The sequence below is a fragment of the Mus pahari genome, chromosome 8 (assembly GCF_900095145.1).
Source record: "Mus pahari chromosome 8, PAHARI_EIJ_v1.1, whole genome shotgun sequence".
Taxonomy (NCBI): Eukaryota; Metazoa; Chordata; class Mammalia; order Rodentia; family Muridae; genus Mus; species Mus pahari.
In genome coordinates this window covers 23,794,412-23,817,739 of record NC_034597.1, presented here as the reverse complement: position 1 = coordinate 23,817,739, position 23,328 = coordinate 23,794,412, and the positions used below count along the sequence as shown (strand labels likewise).

Here is a 23,328-nt window from a genome sequence, read left to right as displayed (position 1 = left end):
TAAAAAAAAAAAAAAAAAAAAAAAAAAAAAAAAAAAAGGTAACAAATAAAACCTGGCCAGGATACTTGGGAGACTCAATCTTTAGTTACAGGGGTTTATGGGACATATCTGGTTCTCTACTACACATTTTTGTGACACTTCCTTAGAATGTGGGCAATAATGTTCTGCAGTTGCTGACTTTCAACACATCAACACTATTTTAAAAATATCTGCAAACTGCATACAGAGAGTGCCTCAAGTCACAGGACACAGATCCACGTGGTAACTCCATCACTGCTACTCATTAGATAAAACTGCTGGAACATATCTGTGTCCAATATCAAAATTCCTATGTCATTTATCTCACAACATTATTACCAATATAGATTTCCATAAGATAATTTACAACTTAAGCCAGGTAATGCTCATAGGTCTTTTATTACAAGAACAAACATTTCAGTGCTCCCTCCAAACAGAGTAAAGGTTCATTCTTCTTTCTACACTTTCCGGAAGTCATTTAGGTGTTGACCTTGGGAAGGCAGTCTAAAACATACTGAGCAGACTAAGTCACCTCACTGCGAACGAGTGAGCACACCTCTAAATGCTACCCAACACACAGACTTAGAGAGCACAAAAACTGGAGAGAAAGGCTTCTTCGCAGCTCCAACTTTGCCCATGAGCAGACTCATCCTTACTGTAATGCTCACCTGGTCTCCTGCCAAAACAAATATTTTAATGTAAAATTTAATAAATGGGACTAAAGGTATTATGTCTAATTTAAAATTCCATATTGTGTAAACTATTGATATTAACATAATTGAGTTTGTAAACAATCCATTTGTAAGAGCTAACCTTAGACATTGTATTGACCCAAAATATCTAGTGGGGCCCATCTGCAAAATGAAGCATCAACGCCTGGAATTCATTACAAGTGTTACATGTTTAATTTCTCCTGCCCTACAGCTCCATTGTCTCGTAAAATTTTTCCTTTGATGTCCCCCACTAAAAGAATTAAAGGAATATTGTAATTGAAATGTCATCAATAATTCACAAGACCCTCCTCCACAGCAATCCATCTGATGAAATATTAATTGAGCTCCACAGACTGACAGTCTGCAGAGGAGCACTTGCCTGTAATTTGAACCGCGAGTCCTGATCTTGCTGTAGCTCAGACCTGCCAAGAAGGCAATTATCTGGATGGTCTTGCCCAATCCCATTTCGTCTCCCAGAATTCCTCCTGCCTGCTGGCAGTGCAATTCCCACAGCCACCTAACACCTGTCTGCTGGTACCTACAACAACAAACACCAACAAGGAAAGAGAATGGCAAATCGTGGGTAACACAGACCGTAATACAAAGTCCTCATGAATTAATCATCTGGTTAGGTTCTGGTCCAGTCAGGGAAGCCTGCCGCATGCGTGTATTATATGACTGTTATATTTATAAGGCCATACATTTTTGATCACTTAGGCATAAAAATCATAATTTTTTGTTATAGAATGTTAACACATTTCTAATTAAACTGATAGATGGGATAATAATAACTATTTTATTCTTTTACAACATTAGATATAGCTTGATTAACAAGCATAAACTTACTAGCTTTGACTCACTTGCTGGAAAATAAGAATCTCAAATATTCTAAGTATATAAAGGTCTATAGTTTTTCTAAAAAAAAAAAAAAAGAAGTGATACATTTTTTTCAATCTAAATAACATCAAAAAAAGCACAGAAGAGAACACCACAGCTTATAGCTTATATAGTTGTACAGTTACTTTGCAATCATATTATCTTTTACTGGGGAAAATTAAATTAAATTTTAAGGCCATAAGCAAGTATGAGTAATAGAACCATTGTTAAAATTAGTGTGTAACAGATGATTCTGTTGCACAATTAACAGATGAAAAAAAAAGAACTATTTATAAAGGACAAACAGCACAATAGATCTTTTAGTTTTTTTAAAGCACTCAAGAATTTTAACAAAAGTTTCAAGACCAGGACTATAAAATTTTAAATAAGGATTTTAAGTAAATAAAACAGTATATCCCTTTCCCCTCTCAAAAAAAAAAAAAAAAATCCAACTGGTATTTTCCTTTCTTTACCATTTTACACACTCAACCCTGGAAACCTCTAAGGTTTGTTTTGTGTTTAAGTAATAAAACAAAAATATTTTCAGGAGTGAATAATGACCTGATATCATAGAATGGTATGAAGATTATCTGCCAAATTAAAAAACATAAGCAAAACCCACTTATGATGAAAGCCAAAGAACAATCTGCCCATAGAAGACAGCAAAGCTAAGGCTGGTCCCACAGTACGAGAAGGGGGCTCATCACTCCAACTTTACTGCCTGCTGAGGTCATGTTCAGGATGGGCCTGTCTGCAGCCGCAGCACACGGGCCAGGGCAGAATTCCAGGAGTTCCAGGTCTTGAAACAAGGGAGGGAGGGAGATAAGGAACAGACAGACACACAGTCAGACAAAATGAGCCCATCTCATTGCGGGCATTGGTTCTTGGTGAGCTGCTACTTAACTTTCAGTAGATATGCCATAATTAATTTTCTCTCAGTATTAAGTCAATTAAGTGTGAATCTAGGTGGTAACATCGTTGCTCGCGTGTAAGAAAAATTTTGAGACACTGCTTATTAGTTTGGCTAGTTATAATAAATACACTAAAAATACACTTTGGAGAAAGAATTAAAAAATCAAAACCCAATTAAGTATAAAAATAAGACAATTTGAGAAGACAAGTTCAATAAATGCGTCGCATGTCCTGGGACAACAACGTCTCCCACTGAACAAACCTATCTGCAGGGAGGCTCTGGACTAGGTAGGTTCCACAGTGGGGGTTGGTGGCATATTTTATAGGAAGGAAAAGGCTCAGGAAAAGAGGGAGGGGTTGGGGGAGGGGAGGGACACACAAAGTTGAAATCCAGAACTACATGACTCCAAAGTGACTCCATTTTGGAAATAATCTAGCAGCAGTTCTGAAGCAAGGATAATTTGCTCCCTTGGGCCATTTGGCAATATCAACAGACATTTTTTTTTTCCAAGTGGCAAAGAACAATTAGGACCTAGTGAACAGAAGTCAGAGATGCTATCCATCCTATAACACTACAGTCAGTCCCTTTTACAGAAAATAAAATGTCAAGCATGCCAAGGCTGAGTTAGTCTTGACTTGGAAGAAAATCTGGCTTTACATTCCCATAATCCTAACACATAAGAGGCTAAGGCAGGAGGCTTTCAAATTTTGACCACCGTAGACTACATGATAATACCATGTCTCAAAAGAATAAAAATTAAAAATAAAGAAAACAAAACAAAATCGACTGCACTCACAGTCCAGAATGGCTGGATTCTAGGCACTGGCCTTCTCCTACCAAAGCAGAGAAGCCACGGGAGCAGCTCCAAGCAGGCCTAGCCACCACCCTGAAATCAAGTCACCAACACAGGGCCAACACTCTTCTTTCCCTTGGGTCCAAAGTTTATTAAAATGGTAAGGATTCAGAAACCAGCAACTGGGGAATTAGGAAAGGACACTGGATTCCATGTGACCCTGGAGAATCAGCAACAGTGGGCCAGGTGTTTTGCCATCTCCTACCTAAAACCCTAAGGGTTTTCAGAAGGTGCACAATGGGCTGTTTACACAAGGTGAGAAGTAATACAGAAATAACTGAAGGAGAAATAGTTACAATGCAGCCCAGGAACTGCATCTCACCAGCCAGAGACTGCTCAAAGCCTGCGTAAGGAGCTAGCTCCCCCAACCCACACCATAAACAGGACCCCAGACTTCAGTTGAAGACTATTCATTGACAGTGGACGGGTACTCACCCTGGTCAGCAGGGGTATATGGTGAGTAAGGACGAAAGACCTGAGCTCTGAAGACCTGAGCTCTGGCTCCTGAACCAGTAAAGGCCCTGAGTTTTACTGCTTTACATTCTGAATAGTATATACCATAAAACAACTACAGTTAAAATGAAAACAGGGGTTTAGAATCTAGTTCTCAAAACCCTTGAGAAGCATATAAATTTCACTCTTTAGGAAGTTAAATAGTATTTTTAAATTACTGTACAACAGCAAGGAAATTACTAAACTCTCTTATCCCCATAGGACCAAAGCATCAGACAATAACCACATAAAATTGTTAGATCTTGGCATTGTCACACTAACCCAAGATAGTTTGGTGGAGGGTAAGGTCAAAACAAATTGAAGTTTTTCATAAGGCTGTTAAATTATACAGATGAATACATTTGCTGGGCAAACTTTCAAAACTGAAATTTAGAAGTTAAACATTATCTTGCAGAAAATAGCACTTAAGTGGAAAACTGTGCCTCCTGACTCCCTGGGGTACAGCTATACCCTGTTAATTCAATTTCATTGGATGTAGTAAATAGAATAAAAATATATCCACAACGTAGCAGTAAACTGGCTTGGCTAAACCTTAATCATAAAAAAGGCAGAGATCAGGGCTGCAGCGATGGCTCAGGGGTTGAGAGCACTGACTGCTCTTCCAGAGGTCCTGAGTTCAATTCCCAGCAACGACATGGTGGCTCACAACCGTCTGTAATGGGATCTGATGCCCTCTTCTAGTGTGTCTGAAGACAGCGACAGTGTACTCACAGATGTAAAATAAATAAATCTTTAAAAAAAAAAAAAAAAAGGCAGAGATGAGAGGCTGGAGAGAGACCTCAGCAGTTAGGAATGCTTGCTGCTCTTGCAGAGGGCCTGGGTGTAGTTTCCGGCACCTACACAGCAGCTCACCACCCACTGTAACTCCAGTTCCAGGGTACCTGCCCCCTCTTCTGGCCTCTGTGGGCACTACGTACACACAGCATACATATAAGCAAAGAACCCATACATATAACTAACTTTTTAAAAACAGAGTCTCTATCCATCCTCCATTTTCTTACAGTAGAAAATATGAAATCTAGTATCATTTATAAAGTATTTTAAATTATTTTTGTAGATACAAAACAGAATTTTTCCAGAAAGGCATAATTGAGAAAAATTTGGAACACTAATAAGCATGTATTTATATTAACTATAATAAAGTTAACAGCCAATATACTGACTCTTACATACACTTAGTAAAGCAGTTTGGTGCTGTTACCTGTGAAATTTCTTTGCTAGAAAATCTGACACTTATAGTAAACTGTGCATTCAACTCACTCTGATCATGCAGCAGCCTGTCCTTGTGAAAACACCTTCAGCATAATTTGGTATTTTGGGGCTGGAGAGATGGCTCAGCGGTTAAGAGCACCGACTGCTCTTCCAGAGGTCCTGAGTTCAAATCCCAGCAGCCACATGGTGGCTCTCAACCATCTGTAACAAGACCTGATTCCCTCTTCTGGTGTCTGAAGAGAGCTACAGTATACTTACATATAATAAATAAAATAAATCTTAAAAAAAAAAAAGAAATAGAAAATAATTTGGTATTTCTCTTTGCTAGTATAACACGGACACTATTTTACTTGTCCCTTAATAAACAATTTTGACAGAGAAAATAAAAAGACTTGCCAATAAGTGTAATCTTTATTTACCTTTCTATAGTTCCTTTTCAGTGGGGGCAGCAGTGAACAACCCTTTTGCCTTCTAGGCTGTGAACTGGCTTGTCTGCAGAAATGACCAGAGACGGCTCTTCCTCTTCCTCTAGTCAGGCCACCCAACCATGCCACTTCAGTTAGGACCTGGTTTTGTTATGTGCTTAATGAGATAAGTATCTACTCTTTACTCCCTCACCCCAAATGCTCCCAATCCAAAAAGCCATTACAACTGGACATAAAATTGTAATTGGGGATGCTGAGTGGTAGCACACTTGCCTCCATGAGCAAAGCCCTGGATTCCATCCTCCAACACAATAATCTAATAAATAAATATTATTTGTAGGTCTTGATCTCGCCTGATGTCTCTCAGGAGTACAGTGCTTGTTGTGTATATACGCATACCACACATGCATAAATAAGCTCTTTGAGAAGAAATATGAAGAGCATGCTATTTTTAAGCAGATATCTTCCATAAGTTTAGGGCACTGCTGACAGCTGAATTAATCTATACAGGACATTAAACTTCATCTTCTCACAAAAAGAAGTTTGCTGCTCTATGAATTGATGATATGAAAAGGAAAGAAGCTGTTGAATGGCTCACTTCCTCTGCACAGCTAAAGCCTCTGAAAGTGAAGAGACTGGAAATGTCCCTGGTGTGTGTATTTACCACGAGAGTCCTGCCCAGTCATACATACCAAGCATGCGTCCATTAGGCAGCTTCTGGTCATCTTAGCACTCAGCCATTTACACAGGGAAATTAAGTCAGCTTCCAACACCAACTCGATCCTCGAGGTGTTGTCTGTGTCTTACCTTTTAACATTATGTAGAAAGATGTCCACATAAAATATTCAGATGGACATTTGGTCACTTCAAAAATATTATCCCTTAGGTACGAGACAAGGTCCTCAGAAATCAATCAACAATTTCTGTTTCCACATAGAACTAAAAATAAAAAGCTCCTCCAAGGTTTGATTTTAATATATGTAACACCTCTTGTTGATTTTAAAATATAAATCTTCTTAAATAAATTAATCTAATTTTTAAAATGAGAGATTTGGTGCCTTAAAATTACTAAGAGCAAAAACATAATTTGATGCAGAGGCTTTTAAATGCATTGCTTTTAGTCTACTGAGACAAGTCCATACAGATTCATCAGTTTACAAACATACCCAATGCGCACCTTAGTCAATTTATTATCATCTAATTTTAATGAACAGCATGTGGCTAAAATTTCATTTGACAGCATCTGGATTTGCAATAAATTGCTGCAAGTACCTTCAGGGCCCACAGGTAACTAGTTGTAATTCCTAAATGTTAATCTGTCCACAACAGCTCAATGACAAACAGAACAAATGGAACGTACTTAAAGAGCTTTTTGAACAGAAAACCCGGCACTTTGAAACCTTCGTCAAATTCGGCATCGCTCTCCTCAGAATCATCTTCAAGCTTCAGGCGTTTCTCTTTGTCCTGCAGTCTCAGCCTGTTCCACCTCCTACCGTGAAAAACAAATTCCATTTCCATTAGTTAGATTATAAGACGATGAAAAGAGACAGCTCTAGACTATGCACTGGAAAGGAACAGGCGAACCTGAATGGCCGTTCAGGCTTCTCCTGCCAACACTACCCAACACTAACATCTACGAACCAACTCTGTCTCGTGCCACCTCGAGTCAATTCTTACTTGAATTATTATAGCTACTCGACAAAGATTCCTCTACCTCTCATTTCATTATCAACACCAGTCACTCCTCTTCAGCACACCCTAAGGGGAAACTCCTCTACAAGCTTCTAAGATACATGACTTTCATTCCAGAACAGACTCAGGAACTTTTCAATATTAACTGAGCATTTTCAAAATGGTAATATAGTTTAACAAGAGCATATTGTATTTAGAACTGGTGTTTCTCTGCTGAAAATAATTGTCACAGGATAAAAACACATTATTTTGAAAAGAAAAACAATTTTTGTTCAAAATTGCTCTATCAGATAATTTTTCCAATTACTCAACTTAAGCGGATCAGCAGCGCCAGGCACTGACAATCATCACTTAGAAAGACTGTTACAGACACATTCTCAAACTGAAACTGAAAGGAAAGATGAACACTGGCCTTTCAGCATAATGTCGTATTTGTTTTACAGACAGTAACAAGCTACGAACTCCTGCAACACACCACAGTCATTTAATTCGACTAACTCACATCCCTACAACTGTAATGAACACTGCTGCTGTGTGTAAAAAGAAAAATAATTACCAAAGTAAATAACCTTGGATTCCACTATTTAAAAAAGTTATGACTTTCTTAGCATTCATATACTGACATTCTAAATGTTACAACATGGTAGAACCGGAAGCAAGCATGACTACTGATAACTGCCTCCAACCAAAAGCTTGGAAGCCAAGAGCAGTGCACACAGACTTACCTTCTAATGACTGCGCAAGAGGAGTAGAGGATGTCTGCATAAGCTGAGAAAATACAAGGCTAAGGTGGGCACACCCTGGCTGGAGAACCCATCACAGAACTGCAGAGGCCACAGGCCCAAGAGATAGGCAAGCAGCCCACCCAGAGGCCACTAGCAGATGTTCAAGCACATCCTTCAAGTAAGTTCTTCAAAGTAAGTAACTTACCTGTGCTCAGTAAGAAAGCGCTAGATGGGGATGGGAACTGTTCTGGGTGTCTACTGTGGCACCTCTTTACACAAACACTTCCAAAGACCACCTCTTCTCCCCTTTACTGGTTGTCTTCCTGAACAATTACACTCCATGCAGCTGACCTAGTGAGTCCTCGGGGTGACCACAACAACCTCTGCTCTGCTGACACCTGAGCTATCTTCAAGTTTATTGCAGTGCAATGGTGCGCCTCAGTGGCTCTCAACAGGGACAACAGTTCCCTCCCCAAGCACCTAGGCCACTCTGACAATGCCTAGAGACACACCTGGTCATTACAGAGGCCTCCTGCTGGCCTCCCGTAAGGGGAGCCCAAAGCTGCTCAGCACACTACCACACAAGTCCTCCCCAGGAGTGCAGTGACTGACTGCTCTCGCCTATCATAAAGGTGACTAGAGTTCAGTTCTTGGATGAGGAGACTACAGAAAAGGTAGCATGGCATATTTAGGTCAGCCCAATCTTCTAGGAAAAATCTTACCTAGCTTCAAGTATCAATAATGCCATGCAAGCCTTGGAATTGCAGGAACTGTCCAGAGAACATGCTGGGAAGGTGTAGTTGTTCCGATGCACAAATCTGAAATGTGCTATAGTTTGGGGTAATAAGATAATCCTGGGCACCAAACCCTGAGCATCAGAACTAAGCATCAAATATCTATAAAGCAAGACACCTCTACTCAGCAAATTCTGTGGTAAGGTGACACTCCAAGAATCACAAAAGCTATCCCTGGCACTTAAAGAGACTTCATTTGGCATTTATCTTTAATAATTTTGTAGGGAGGGAAACAGAAATCCTCTAAGGTTCTGGCTTTGGCAGTCTGGCCTTGCCACACTACACAGTAGTGTCACTCACAGGTAACAGCTCTTTCCTCAGACTCCACCACTCAATGCTTGTGGCTGTTAAATTTCTCACCACATCATCCTGTATTGACAAGATTGCATCTTCTCATCTTGCCTTCCTCTCTCTGTCCTAATATATACAGGCATCCTGTTGCCACAGAACCCAACACCTAGGAAACCACATAAGCCACCAGAGAAAGGATTACATTCCAGGGCTTTCCACTCCATAAAGATGGCAGCGTTTAACATTTGGCCAGAGAATGAGCAAAGGTGGTGGGGCTAAATCATTTCAGTCAACAAGCACCTGAACTGCTGTGAAGACAAATCATCCCAGAAGAATCTAAAACACAGAAAATACAACCTCATGCACATGTGGGCAGAGCTACAGACAGCAATACTTCCTTGCATAGACTGGGGCTCACCATCTAAGGAGTGCCCCCAAGAAGGACATGGCATACTCAGGAAAGGTAGGAGAGCTGTAGCCACCCAAATATCAAAAGCTGTAGTGTGGTTATGGAGCGCTTGTCTGACATGTGGCTCAGGGCCTGGCCTCCACACCAGTTCTTCCAAGAAAAAGAAAAAGCAGCAAGGCAGAGAAACAGTGGCTTCTCCACCCAAGGTGCTGGCAAGAACCTTTCCATTGGCAGTGGTATACACGAGTAAGTTAAATCCACACATGCTATGGTGTGCATGTGGAGGTAGACAATGTCCACTAGTGGGTTCTCTCCTTCTACCCCTACATGGGCTCCAGGGTCAAGTACAGATAGACAGGCTGCCACAAGCACTTTTACCTCCTGAGCCATCCCTCCAGCCCCATCATCTTCTTGAAGTGCCCTTTTCAACATGACCTCTAGGATCCAGCTTGGCCTAGAGCCCAGAAGGCTGGGCAATCTGTTGGCCAGCAGATATGAAGGGGCTACTACCCTGCATAGGAAGAGACAGAGGCCCAAGCCCCAGGCTGTGTTGTTACAGACTGGCTAGAAGTAAACCTGCTGCACGCACAAGCTGTGCGAGTCAGCTTTCTGTCAAAAATACCTGAGAAAGTCAACTTAAAAAAGAGACTTATTTTGACTCAGAGCTTCAGAGTTCACATCATGGTCACCCGGCTCCACTGTTTTCTGGGAAAGGCACAGTGTCACGGAGCATGAAGAGGGGCCAAACTTCTCACGGTGAAGGTAGCCAGGAAGCAGAGAAAGATAGGAAGGGATAGAGATAGCTTATTCCCTTCAACTAGGTCCCACCTCTCAATAACCCATCAAAATATGATCAACGGGAAAAAAAAAATAAAAAAAAAAAAGAAGGAAAAAAATATGACCAACGATGGATTAATGTATTCGTGAGGTCAGAGCCACTTCCCCCAAGCCCCACTGAACATTGCTAAAGCTGCTAAATACATGAACCTCTGGAGAACATTCCAGAGCTAACCATGATGGGCACCCTTAACCCTCAGCAAGAAATCTTGCAACTAAGTGTCCCCAAAGAGCCTTGGAAAAATCAGTGACGCCTGCTTCACTAGGCTATACGAAGGGCTGACTGAGTCCACACAAGAGCGAGAATCTAAGTGCTTAACTGAGAATTGTGTATGATTGTGCACGCTTGTTGAAATGGCCATGCCCACTCTGTAAAGGGAACTACCACTGTAAACTACCAGTTTAAAGAGGGGAAGTAGAGGCAATATGCATTTCCATATGATCTATGTGCAGTAATGCACTGGCTCTCAAAGGTCTCACAGAACTACTAGAAGAAATGAATATATGTCAACAAAAGCTACGACACTTGATAAACAGTGAATCATCACCAATAATGTGACCTTCAGAAAACACCTGCTGAATATCAAAATTTAAAAAAAAAAGTTTGCTATGGACTAGGAATGTAGCTCTATGGCAGGGCACCTTCTTAGAATGTACAAGCTTCTAGATTCAATCTCCAGCACCAAAGACAGAAATAAAAATTTGACCATAAATATATATACTGTCTGAATTACAGCTGACTTTTATATGACAGTAACAAAAGGCACATGCAGAATTACTAAAAAATTGGCTGGTGGCAGTAAGTGGTCCAACATTTACGCTTTTCAGAAAAGAATAACTTTTTCATGTTCTCCATCCTCTCATTTTAAAACATCCACCCATGTAATAGTCACAGCTGCAGCCACATAAAGCTAAAGTGCCTGGTGCTCCCTGGCAGAGCTCCTAACTCCTCATACAACCACCACATTCAGCCTGCTGCCGATTCCACTGGCAGCCACTGAGCGGGGAAGCCAGGGAGAAACATAAACTTAAATTCTCATCAGATGTAGGCACAGAAAACACTCCTCGGCTTCCCTACACGCCTGCAGGAATGAGACCCTGGCCCAGGCTCTGGGATCTGAGGCTGATGCTGCAATAATGTCTGTCAGAAGCAACCCAGATCCCGAATAAGCAGCTCAACTACACGAAGGCCCACATAGCTACTAGGGTGCTTTGTCAATGAAACCCTAAGATCATACCTGCAAGCTAAATGCCACCACTTACTATTAGTTTGTTTTAGAATTTCTAGCACTCCAAGGAGAGGATTACATAAATGGAAAGAAATAGCTGGGTGCATTATGCCATGCCTTGTTATATGGCCTTGATCCTCTTCAACTGAATATCCAGCCCTCAGCCTACATCCTCTAAACATGTACATCTTCACACTTGGCAGACCCTTCAGATGGCCATGTTCCTTTGCCTTAGAGGAAGCTTTTCCTGACCAAGTAGACTTAGGCATCTGGTCTACCAAGTACCATCCTAATCCTAGGACATCCTAGGCACACCGGAGCTCTCATGAACAGTGCCTGCCACCATATCCTGAGATCCTTATCTGTCTCCCAAGTCTAGTGAGAGCCAGAGGCCAGAGACTGGCACAATGCCCTAGAGCTCACACAGACACTAAATAAATGCTAAGCAATGAACAATGTTCAGAATTGAGCTTGGGACGAGAAAGACAGATGCAAAGAAGTTCATTTTGAAAATGACTTAAGTGGATCATCCAGAAATGTTTCTAGACACTTCCAGTTATACCTCATCTAGAGACTGTCTGTTGCTTGCTTTTTTACTCCCACCCACCTGACCCTAAAGCCCCATACCTTACTTTGCCTACTAACAAGCAATATTATACAAGAATGATCCATGCAGCCCGGCATGGTGGCGCACACCTTAATCCCAGCACTCGGGAGGCAGAGGCAGGCAGATTTCTGAGTTCGAGGCCAGCCTGGTCTACAAAGTGAGTTCCAGGACAACCAGGGCTATACAGAGAAACCCTGTCTCGAAAAAAAAAAAAGATCAATGCAAGAGGGGAGCTAATTACAATGTCAGAGAAATTCTTAGAATATTAGAATAACAACAAATTAAAAAGAGAAAAGGGGAAACTCATCACTTTGAACAATTAAAAACAATTTCATAAAACAAAATTTTCGTATTTTCAAAACTGAGCTCAATTTTCAGATTCCCCAAAGCATCCACTTGGTTACAGACAAACTGGTTTCTGTATCCTACCCAGCAGGAAGAATCAGGGACCCTAGTTTTGGTTCCAGGATTGCCCGGGATCAATTGAAAAGGATGGGTAAATACTCCACAACTCAGAAAAGAGCCCTTCTTGGGCTAGCAATGGAGTGGCTACCTCTAATCTGTGTCTGTGTCACTAGGACGGGATGATGCTTAGGAGGGCGCGCCCTGCGGGATGATGCTTAGGAGGGGTGCGCCCTGGTACTTTCCTTTATGCTGTTCTTGTATATGCAGCTGCAAGCAAACTGAACACTGAGCACCATGTTCTCTTGGGGACGTCCTACTTCCTATAACCCAGTCCGACGACACCAGTGGTGGCCACTAGAGTAGAGCCCACTGCAACGAGCACTGAGAAGAGGGAACCAGACATAGGCAGAGTGCTGTTTCAGAGACTTTCACTGGGAAGGAGGGCCTAACTCCAGAAAAACGTCATTCCTCACTGTCATATTTTTGTCCTGAAACATGCAAAGAGCCCCACAGTGCTCTGCTACAAAGGCCAAATGAGATACTGTGTGTACAACATATAAAGAAACCACATACATATTATGTAGCATCTGATAATTCTACTATGTAACCTTTACCAAAAATAAAAGCTGTAAAATTGAGGCTAGAGAGATGGGTCAGCAGTTAAAAGCACTTGTTGCTTTTGCAGAGTGATCTGGGTTCAGTCCCCATAACCCACATAGTAATTCACAGTCATCAGTACCTCCAGTTCCGGGGGATAGCACCCCTTTCTGACATTCATGGACACCACGAACATAGGTGGTACACATATATTTATTCAGCCAAAAAATACTCATATGCATAAAACAAACCTTTTTAACTTTTAAACCTTAATTTACTTTTATTTTATTGTGTGTATGGGTGTTTTGCCTACTGTCTGTAACACTTCCATGCCTTTTGCCCACAGAGGCCAGAAGAGGGTGTTGGACTTCCTAGAACTAGAGTTCTAGACAACTGTACAAGCCCCTACAGATGCTGGGAACTGAATTCAGGTCCTCTGGAAGGTCAGCAACTGCTCTTCTGCTAAGCCATCTCTCCAGTGCATTTTTAATTTAAAAAAAAAAAAAGGACGTCAAGAAATATTACTTAACTATAATTTAAACAAGAATAACAAACAAACGTTCAAAGCATCTATTGCAGCCAGGGTCACAGTGCAGGCCATTGTCCCAGCACTGAGGAGATAGAACAGGAAGGATCAGGAGCTCATGTAAACCAAACACATAGTTTGAGGCCAGTCTGATCTACAAGAGACTGTCTCAAAAAAGAAAAAATAATAAAGAACAAGTAAACAAACAACAAAAACTATGCAACGCACACCTGGGCCTAGTCGGATCTAAACTCTATGCCACCGGATCCCCCTCAAGCACAGAAGACCCCATTCCAGGTATGACATCCTCTATCAATGATAGCAAAGGGTCTAAAAAGCAAGCCATGGAAGACCACAGAAGAGTCTCAAGAAAGGATCTTTTAGAGCAGCACTGTGGGGCTCACAGCATAACCTTGACCTACCTGGGCAGGGGTCTGGCACCCCCTAGTGTTTACAAAGGAGAAACAACCACTAACAAAGGTGCTCACATTCGTTATCTAATTATCAAAAAGTGTGAACGATACAAAAAGTACAACAATAAAACTAAGTTTTGTAACAGGTATACTTATTTATACATACTAACCTCAACTCTTAAGCTGCCTTTTACTTGAGATCAATCATCTCATTTGTCAGTGTCTGTAATATCTTCATGGCTCTTCACAAGACTTCTTTTTAAGGTTCTTCCTAGTTTATAGGAACCTTTGCCTATAGCATGAGAACTGCCCACAGTTACAGGCTCCTGCCTGTGGTCTTATCTGTTGTAGTCTTGTCACCCTTGGCAGGGTACAATTCCCATTCCTGTTTTATAAATGAAACATGATCTCACAGCCACCAGTTGTCAGTCTGATGCTCTAACTTCTTGGCCTATGACTTCCAACTGAGCCATGAGAGCTGGCTGGCCTTGGACATGTTTTCTGTTGGCAGTGGCTGGGTCAGTTTGTGCCCCTGGGGGCATGGTATAGACAGCTTTCAGGAGTTGGTTCTCTTCTTCAGCTATGGCAAAGACTTGCTCATGGTTTATGCTACTGTGCAGGTAGTGTACCCCAGGCTATCCAGCCTGTGAGCTTCCAGGAGCTTCTCCTGTCTCTACCTCCCATTTCCCTGTGCTAGACCACAGATGTGCAACATCACACAAAGCTTTTCACTTCCAGGAACTAAACTAAGGTCATCAGGTTTGTATGACAAGAGCTTTAACCCAGCAAACCATCTCCTAGGCCCCTGGACAAACTTTGAGATCACATGTACGTCTTATATATTTAAAAAAGTCAGAGGGTGATGACTAGCAGTGACTGAGGTCACTGGTGTCACCACTGTATGCCAGGCACTAACCTAGGCAGTTCATTTATTAACTCCTTTAACAGGATAGATGTTTGACATTTTCCCCAGAGAGAGACAAGCTGTGGGCAATGGAGATGTACACCAGACACTAGCCCAGTCCAGCAGACTCCCCAGGAGCCCCCTTCTTGGTTACATTACAGTGTCTCTCAGTGGGTGTTTCCCAAACTTCCAGCCAAAGGATCAGTGATGACCTTTATAACGAGGGCAGGCCAAATCTCACACCTTCAACTTCTGTCCTAACAGCAGTACACAGTGCTTAGTGTACAAACAGTTTGGCTTTCTGTACAAACATACAGACTTTGGGCCTGGTTAATTCCTATGTGTGAATGTTTTTACAAGATTTTATAATAAAGTTTGTTATGAAAAAATCAGCAATGCTACAGATTGCTTCAGTGCAGCAGCGTGACTCCATCCCCATCTTGCACAGGCAAAGTCACAACCCACTGTCATCTGACACCTACAGACTCTCCCAAGTCACAGAACAGCTGCTTGGCAGTTCTGACTACAGATGATCTGAGCTGAACCATCCCAAGAGACACACTTAACACCAGACAAATCGATGGACACAACTGCCCACACCAACCCACTACCAGGACAAAGTATGCCTATTAACGGGAACTGAGTCAAAACATGAGCATGCCCCTCCCAAACTCCACTGCACTGTCCTCACTGCCATGGTCTCTCCAACTGTCTTTACACTGCAAAGACCACTGGGCCCAGCACAATTTAAGGCTTGAAATGGGGGAAAAACACAGCATACAGTCAAATCACTATTAACAGTGAAATTGTGATTTCCCTGACAGAGACTCTACCGCAGCAGTACGGTGATAACTGTCTGATTTTTAGAAGTGTACCCAGGCAGCAAGCTGTGTATCTAACACGGTTTGCATTAGTGCCCTGCAATAGGTTTTCTGCTGCAGACAGCTAAGAATCCCTTGCAGATTAGTCTCATTTGCTAAATTGAGATACTCAGTGTTTTACTTTTCTTCTCTCCCTTTTTATGGTCTATCTGGGTGGACTTAATTGGCACATCTGAGCAGATGAAATACCCTCAGTTAGGAGTCCAGATCTCACAGAGTAAATTAAGACTGATGCAGACAATTATGCCCTGAGCTGAGACTAAAAGGTGTGCACAGAGCAAGAAGCGGAATTAGTCTTCATTTGTGTCTTAGTTTTATCATTTCAAAGCCTGCATGCTCTCTAAGAAAACATGTTGGGGTTGGGAGGGGGGCTTTCTTTTCTCTTTAAAATCTAAATTCCTAAGAAGAAAGTACAAAAGAAAGCTTATTTCCTTGATAAAGAATTAAGCTCCTGGAAACATGTTAAGAACAATCTTCAAACTGTTATATTTAGGTTTCTAGACCATATCTCGATTAAACATTAATCTTATATTTTCAGAAATCAAATTATTAGGGCTTCTAAAAGGGTGTAAATAAATTGATTTGGCTTTTGCTTAAGTATGAACAGTCTAAAACTGCTGACTGTCCACTCTATCCAAGCAAGGATCCATCAGAGGAGCAGAAACGATCCAGCCTAAACTGGATGCTGGCAAAGGAGGAGAAAGAGGCTCCACGGCACCAAGGCTGGAGCTCTGTCCTTAGCAGGAACTGGACCCGGGCAGGGTGGAACTGACCCCCCCTCTCCCCCAGAGAGGAGAGAACCCATGCTGAAGATAGTGCTGTGAGTCCCTGCAGCAGACGCAGCTGCCTGCCGCTGGATTGCTCACAGCCTCCCCTCCCACTATCTCAGCCAAGAGAGGGATGGACAATGAGGAGAGCAGTTACTCACATGTCAGCGCCCAGATGCCATCCTTCCTCATATGGTCATAGAGGACTCTGACCTTCCTAATGGGACTCCTCAATGTTCATCCTAGCTCGCCTGAACCCTTTCAGGGTCTGACCCTTGGCAGCACAAGGGACAACCTGTTCCTCCTCAGAGATGGCCATGTGCACAAGCCAGATCTCCATACTAAGATCCAACTCTTCCAGACTGCAGAAGCCCAGCCAGTGCTCCAGAGGAAGGGAGGGCAGAGAAGAGCATGAGCTTCTAGTTGCCCGAGACAACTGAAGACCCACTGTAACCGTTACACAATGAAAGGAGCCTTTATCAGCAATTTCAACTCTAGTTTAGTTACATAAAATAAAAGTAAAAATCAGGCACAAAAAGATAAAATTTCAAATCACAAGAATGTACTAAAGTGAGTTAAATCTGTTTCTGAGCCATAGTCTCTCATATCTCACTCTAATATAAACCAGCCCCGCTGTCTTTTGAGGTAAGAGGTGTTTCTTTTGCTGATAGTGATCAAAGTTTAAGACTCCATCTCCCTACACTATCTATCTCCACCTCCCAGATTCCAGGTTTCCGTTGGTTTTAGCAGTGAGAGAGGCAGCTACGTGCTGCTGCGTGGCACCACCTTGTGGTCACACATGGACACTGTACTTTCCACCAAACCACAGTGGAAGGCAACATTTCCAATATTTCCCAGCTTCAAGCCTCAGCTCTGGCTCATAGCAGCGAGACCATGGGCAAGTTGATTATAACGTATTTGTGAGGGCCACTATAACCATAACAAGGCAAAAACAGGTATGTATAAACTCAAAGTCAAGAATAATGAAAATATATATAAGGATTTTTCCCATCTTGATATTGCTATATATTTACAATTAATTGATGGGAAGCCTGTAAGCCAAGCATAAAGATCAACTGGAACCAACTTCTGGCAGCACACAGTGCAGGGCTCCAGATGAAACCAGGCACTTGAAACCATGACTTCTGACCTCTCTTGTATCTAATTGACTGGAGATGAAGACTGGATGAGGATTATCTGTTTTAAGGTAGAATAGAGAAAGCATTGCACCTCAAAGCCTAACATTACCAATTTTTTCCAATGGCATCAAAGGCTGAGACTCAACTCTACCCCAGACCTTCTCTTACATAAGCACAATTATCAAGGCACACAGGAAAGCTTTTGGAAAACCCCAATCAGTCAAAAGCTATGGTCTCAGAAGAGAAACAGTAATGGCCATACAAATCTTGGCAGTTTCCAACCCAGACAACGCCGCAGCACGCTTGGACAAGTTTCTGGGTGGGATTTCCAGGCTAGGCTTGTACAGTCACCCCCAGGGTCAGGAACCAGTCTGTGCTAAGTTCTGTTCCAGTGCCTGCTCCTTACTACAGAGGTACAGGCAACTTCAATCATAGCTAGCTTCTAGATAGGAATTAAAGTTAAACGATAAAGCTAACTTCCTGCTGCCAACGGAAAACAACAAAAGTCTTTGGAAATGAATTCCCTCCATGCCTCTCGCCTGACTACTGCTAGGGAAGGAGGCCAGAGCCCAGGACAGTTCCCTTCTACCATCTCAGGCAAATGGCTGGTAGGAACACTGTTGACATCCCCTTACACACCCTCTGGAGCTACGACAGACATCACTGAGGGATGCTGGCTTTCTTTCCCAGCCCCAGAGAAGGCCTGGATCTCCCGGAAAACAGACCACCGATCCCAGAAACGGGAAGGCAAGGAAGCCCAAAGCCTAGAATCTAAGTTGTCCTTCCCACTGGCTGACTGTCAAGAAACTTCAGCACGTGACAAAAGCAAGAGCACGTACAGAGAGAACTCTAGGTTCCCTAAAGGTGCTCACTGGGTGCTAAAAACAACACATAAGCCATGCCTGCTCAGGGCCTGAGCGGATGCAGCCTTGATTTGACTGTATCAGCACTTCTCTCACCATTAAACACAAATGGCATACCTCATAAAACTACTCTGCACTTTCAGTTGCAAATACCAATTCATGTATTTCTGCTTAATTTTTAAACTGCTATATCTTTAATCCTTACTAGTTATATCCTTTGAGTAATGTAATTTAGAAAGCCACAAAGTCACATACATAGAAACTGTAAACACATCTCTGTTGAGAAGCCCAAATCCATGTCTCAGGTACATATCCCTACCAAACATCTGCCCACCACGCTGAAATCCAAAGTGTGCATCCCCCATCTTCTCTCGACACATGCTACCTCTGCTTCACTGACTTGTTCTCGGGTGTTTTCCTGTGGTGTGATCAGGGTCTGGCTTAACTGAGCAACGTCTCTGAGGGGAGCAGTGCTGAGCTGCATGTCCTTGCCACTGTCATGAAATATTCTATTTCCCATGACACAGCAGAGGATCTGAGGCAAATTTAACATGGACCACAAGGAGCACAGCAGCATATCTGAGCTGAGTTGAGTAGACAAGGCCCTGTGCCAGGATGGACTTCTTCCAGAGTCTCTTCCACATCACATCACTGCTTCCTTCACACTAAGGTTCTGCATCTGTTCATGTCCACTAACAAGCAGCTACTGACACCTTACTAGAAAGAGCACACATCACCAGGTAGCAAGCGCCAGGCACAGGCACAGCTGACTTGACCAGCATGCTGGGAAAGGATTCCTATTCTGTCCTAGCATCCAGCCTTAACTAGGGATTCGGATCTGTGTCTTGCCAGGACACAGATAATTCAAAGCACGGGGTGTGTTATCAGTTCCAGAAAGTCTATTTAGCCTGGAGATGTCTGGCGCATGAGCATCATGTTGAGAAAGCCAATCCTAATGGATACCTGTCTACCTCCAGCAAGAGCAAGAGCCCACAAACATCAGCTTCCAAGCATAGCTCCTGCTTAAGACTATTCAGCAGATCCCAGGCCCCACCTGAGGATCGGAGTGCATGCAAGGGTAAGAAATGCACAGGAAGGGATAGCACCGCGCGGTTTACATCCACGACTGAGCTGAGGGCTTGGCCCTAATCAGAAGGGGAGGGTTTCGACTACGGCTGCCCAGTTCTAGAGAAGGTATGTCAAAGCCTTAGACAATTAAAACAATGTTTACTACACTGGGAACTTTGGGTTTATTCTGATGATTCAAGTCATCCTGTGATCAGCAATCCTGAAGTTCTTGTTCAGTCCAAGAACTACTACTACAACTCCATCTTTCTACAAAGATCAGTAGTACATAACAGAATTCCATGAATGACAAATTTCAAACATTAATGTTTCTCAATCCTTAGCATTTTGTTTTCTTTTAACATCCCCCCATCGAAAGAGCACCAAAGGAAATGTAATATAAACATTTCAATGTGTATATCTGCCGCTTAACAGCCTTAATAACTAGCTATAAAATTTTAAGAGCTATCGTATTTTGGTGGCAATTAAGAATTATTGATATTTCTGAAATTCATTTGAGATTTTACTGTAACTTTAGCAAAAAATGGATTACGGTATGGCTTTGGAAATAATAAATTGTTTTACAATCTTAACATTATTAAAAAAAACTTATTGCCATGAAATTAAACTGTATCCATATTTAAAATTCAATCAAAATAAATTGCTATGTTTAAAATACATTTAATATTGACTCAGTTTAATGAGAAGACTATATATTGCTCCATTTATAATCAATATGCTATGATTAACATTTTTATTAATTTCCTACAATAAAGACTGACAGTATTAACTGTTTAAGAGTATTGAGCAGTATTCCTCAAACAGTACAGCTATAGGTGTGCACACTGACCTTTGCCATGGTGGCAAGTGAGCAGCATAGGACCCTGCCTCTCCATGCACTACCACAAGGAGCTACTACAGTGGCAGTGGCACTGGGCCTTGACTTACTTTTAAGAAACTTTGAAAAGGTTATGCAATGTACTTGGAGCTTAGACTAGGGTTACAGCAGCTCTGAACTAAACAAAATCAATAGGCCCGCTTTCCCAGGAAGGCGCATGGAACTCTTCTAGAAACAACTAGCTTTCCCCTCACTGAGAAATAAAAGCACTGTTGAGGACCAGCCAAAGCCATCCCAATAGTAATATTTCTCTGGTGCCCTGGTTCCTTTTCTCCTCTGACCTCTGTAGAAACCCTGTGCCTGCAGTGTGTGGAGTGCTCTCCTGTCTCACAGAACCCACCCAGTGATGCTGACTGTAACCCCACAGACACTCATCTCCCCCTCAGCTCACACCAAGTACTGACAAAGTCCTGAGGGTAAAAGCCAACTCAGCCTCAGCACTGGCAGATGGCAGGCAGCAAGGAGATGTGTGCTGTGCGCACAGTGTACCCTCAGCATTACAGTAGCCTGTGATTCTGTAGACAACTATTTTCTCAAAGTCAAGGGAGGAGGTATTTGGAAAAGAAATCTTCTCTCATACGCTAAACCATACGTTTCAGCTTTTTTCTAAAGGAAATTTCTCTAAAGTGAATATCCTACCTAAGGAAAAAACCCAAGGTGGAGCACATTTCCCTTCCTGACGCTCGCTGCAGGACGACACTCTGAGTACCAGACACACAGCTAGTGTCAGTCCTCTCAGCTCTTACCCAGCCTTCCCCTCAGCTCCTCAGCCCAGACTTGCCTCTCAATTAGAATAAAGACTGAAACCTTGGGGCCAGCTCACTAAAGACTCCATGTCCATATTCTTGTGGACTAAGGCAGCAAGTCCAGTGTCTGCACAGCTGGGGTCTAGGGATCTAAAATGCTAAGATCTTTAGGGTGACCTCCTCGCTCCCCATAAGCAGCAGAGACCCCGCACACACTAACCTTAACCGCTGCTTATAATAATCCTCATCTCCATCGTCTTGGCGCTTGGCTACCTTGCAGCCTCCTCCTCTTCCTTCCATAGCTTCATCTTCCCCCTCAGAACTTGGAAAGAAGTCATCGTCGATCTCCTGAACTGGGACTTTCTTCTGGTATTTCTGCCTCTTCCGAAGAGGCTTCAGCTCGTAGCTAATGTCATCGGAAGACAGGCTGGCTACCCCTTCCTCCTCCTCTTGTTCTTCCTCCTCCTCCCCATCGGTGGGAGAGGACCCAGACTCCTCACCCTCAGTGTCTCCCTCTGCCTCTGGCCTCACCTCGGGCTCCAGAGGTTTCTTCCCCCTTGGCAATCCCACTTTCCCCTGGAACTGCAGCGCCCTCTTCTGGAGCTTCCTGATGTGCTTCTTCAGGCGCTTGTCTGTCTGAGAGAGCACTTGGCCTCTCTGGTCTGCCTTGGTTTCATTTGCTGCTCGGCTTGACTCGGACATGACCACAGCTTTTTTAGCTGTTCTTTTAGTAGCAGCTTGTTTCTTCCTTTCAAACGAAAGTTGTGCTTGCTCTGCCAAATATTTTTCAAAGCCTGATGCTTCATTCAGCATTATTTTTCTGGGCTTTTTCTCCTGTTTCTGAGGGGCTGGGGTTCCAAACGGTGTCATCTGGCCAGTGCGGATAAGCTCCTCCCAGGCCGTCTCCTGGGCAGGCATGAGCATACTGCCAAGACATGATGGCCCTGGCTCTGAAAGGGAAGCAACAATGAAGACTCGAATAAAACTCTCAAAGAGCACACGGGAAAACAACCACTCACTCATAGGTGGTAAGAATTTCCAGGAACTCACAAAACAAATCAGTGACTGAAGCAGAGTAAAGTTTACAACCCACGTGTAACATATTCTCAGTAACTTTTCCCCAATATATGACACTATATAATGTGGTACCCAAATACTATGCATCTACTTTTAAAGGATGAGATTTTACACCTGCAGCTACACAGAACTGAAGATTATGTGAAGAGAAACAAGCCAGGCTTAGAAAGACAAGTGCTGTGTGCTCTCCCTCACGGGTGGGATTTAAAAGTTGATCTTCACAACACTGAAAGTAGGATGTGACTACTGAGAGCTGAGAAGAACATCAGGGAGGAAAGAGAAGGCTGATCCTTGGTACCAAGTCGCAGGGGACGTCTGTGGTACCATTCCACAGGAGGAGGAGTGCACAGAGTAACAGATTGTGTTGTTTCAATAGCTGGAATAAGGTTTCGTTTTACACCATTAAAGAAACGATAAATGTTTGAGAAGATGGAAATGTTTAACCTAATTTACACACTATACAATATATATGCGTTGAAATATCATGACACCCCATAAGTACACTAAATGTTTACCTACTATATATACATTTGTTCTTTTGTCTAACTTTGAATGTGAATAAAAATGTATCACACTATAGTCATACTTTCTGTACAAAGGCAGGCTTATCTACACATTATTGGTTATAAACAGACAAACTTATCTATGTTTGATCATCAGTTAAGAAGTAAGCCATGACAAGTGATGCCCCACACTCTGTCATTGCTTTGCCAGACATTCAGATGGACCTTAGTTCATCTAAGGAATCAGCATGCCTATCTAAAAAAGACAGAAAGTACTGCACTTCCTGCATGGTCAGACCAATCACTAGTATCTGACTGTTTAACCTTTTGGCATTGCCACAAGACACTGTCATCTAATGGGGCTGCATTCATAGCAATCAGGGAGACATGTGCCCCTCAGGACACGGGTGGACACGCCTGGTTCACTTCAGAATGGG

The 23,328-nt window shown here is 42.6% G+C and overlaps 1 protein-coding gene across 2 annotated transcripts in view; it reads right to left on the bottom strand.

The window, feature by feature from the left end:
• Ercc6 (ERCC excision repair 6, chromatin remodeling factor) overlaps positions 1 to 23,328 on the bottom strand; it is a 73,355-nt gene that overhangs the window by 35,496 nt on the left and 14,531 nt on the right. For both annotated transcript variants that reach the window (XM_029541522.1, XM_029541523.1), the window contains exons 5-7: positions 21,532 to 22,261; positions 6,884 to 7,012; positions 1,111 to 1,269 (exon numbers count right to left, since the gene is read on the bottom strand). In XM_029541522.1, coding sequence (XP_029397382.1) covers positions 1,111 to 1,269; positions 6,884 to 7,012; positions 21,532 to 22,261 — 1,018 coding nt within the window. The remainder of the gene's footprint in view (positions 1 to 1,110; positions 1,270 to 6,883; positions 7,013 to 21,531; positions 22,262 to 23,328) is intronic.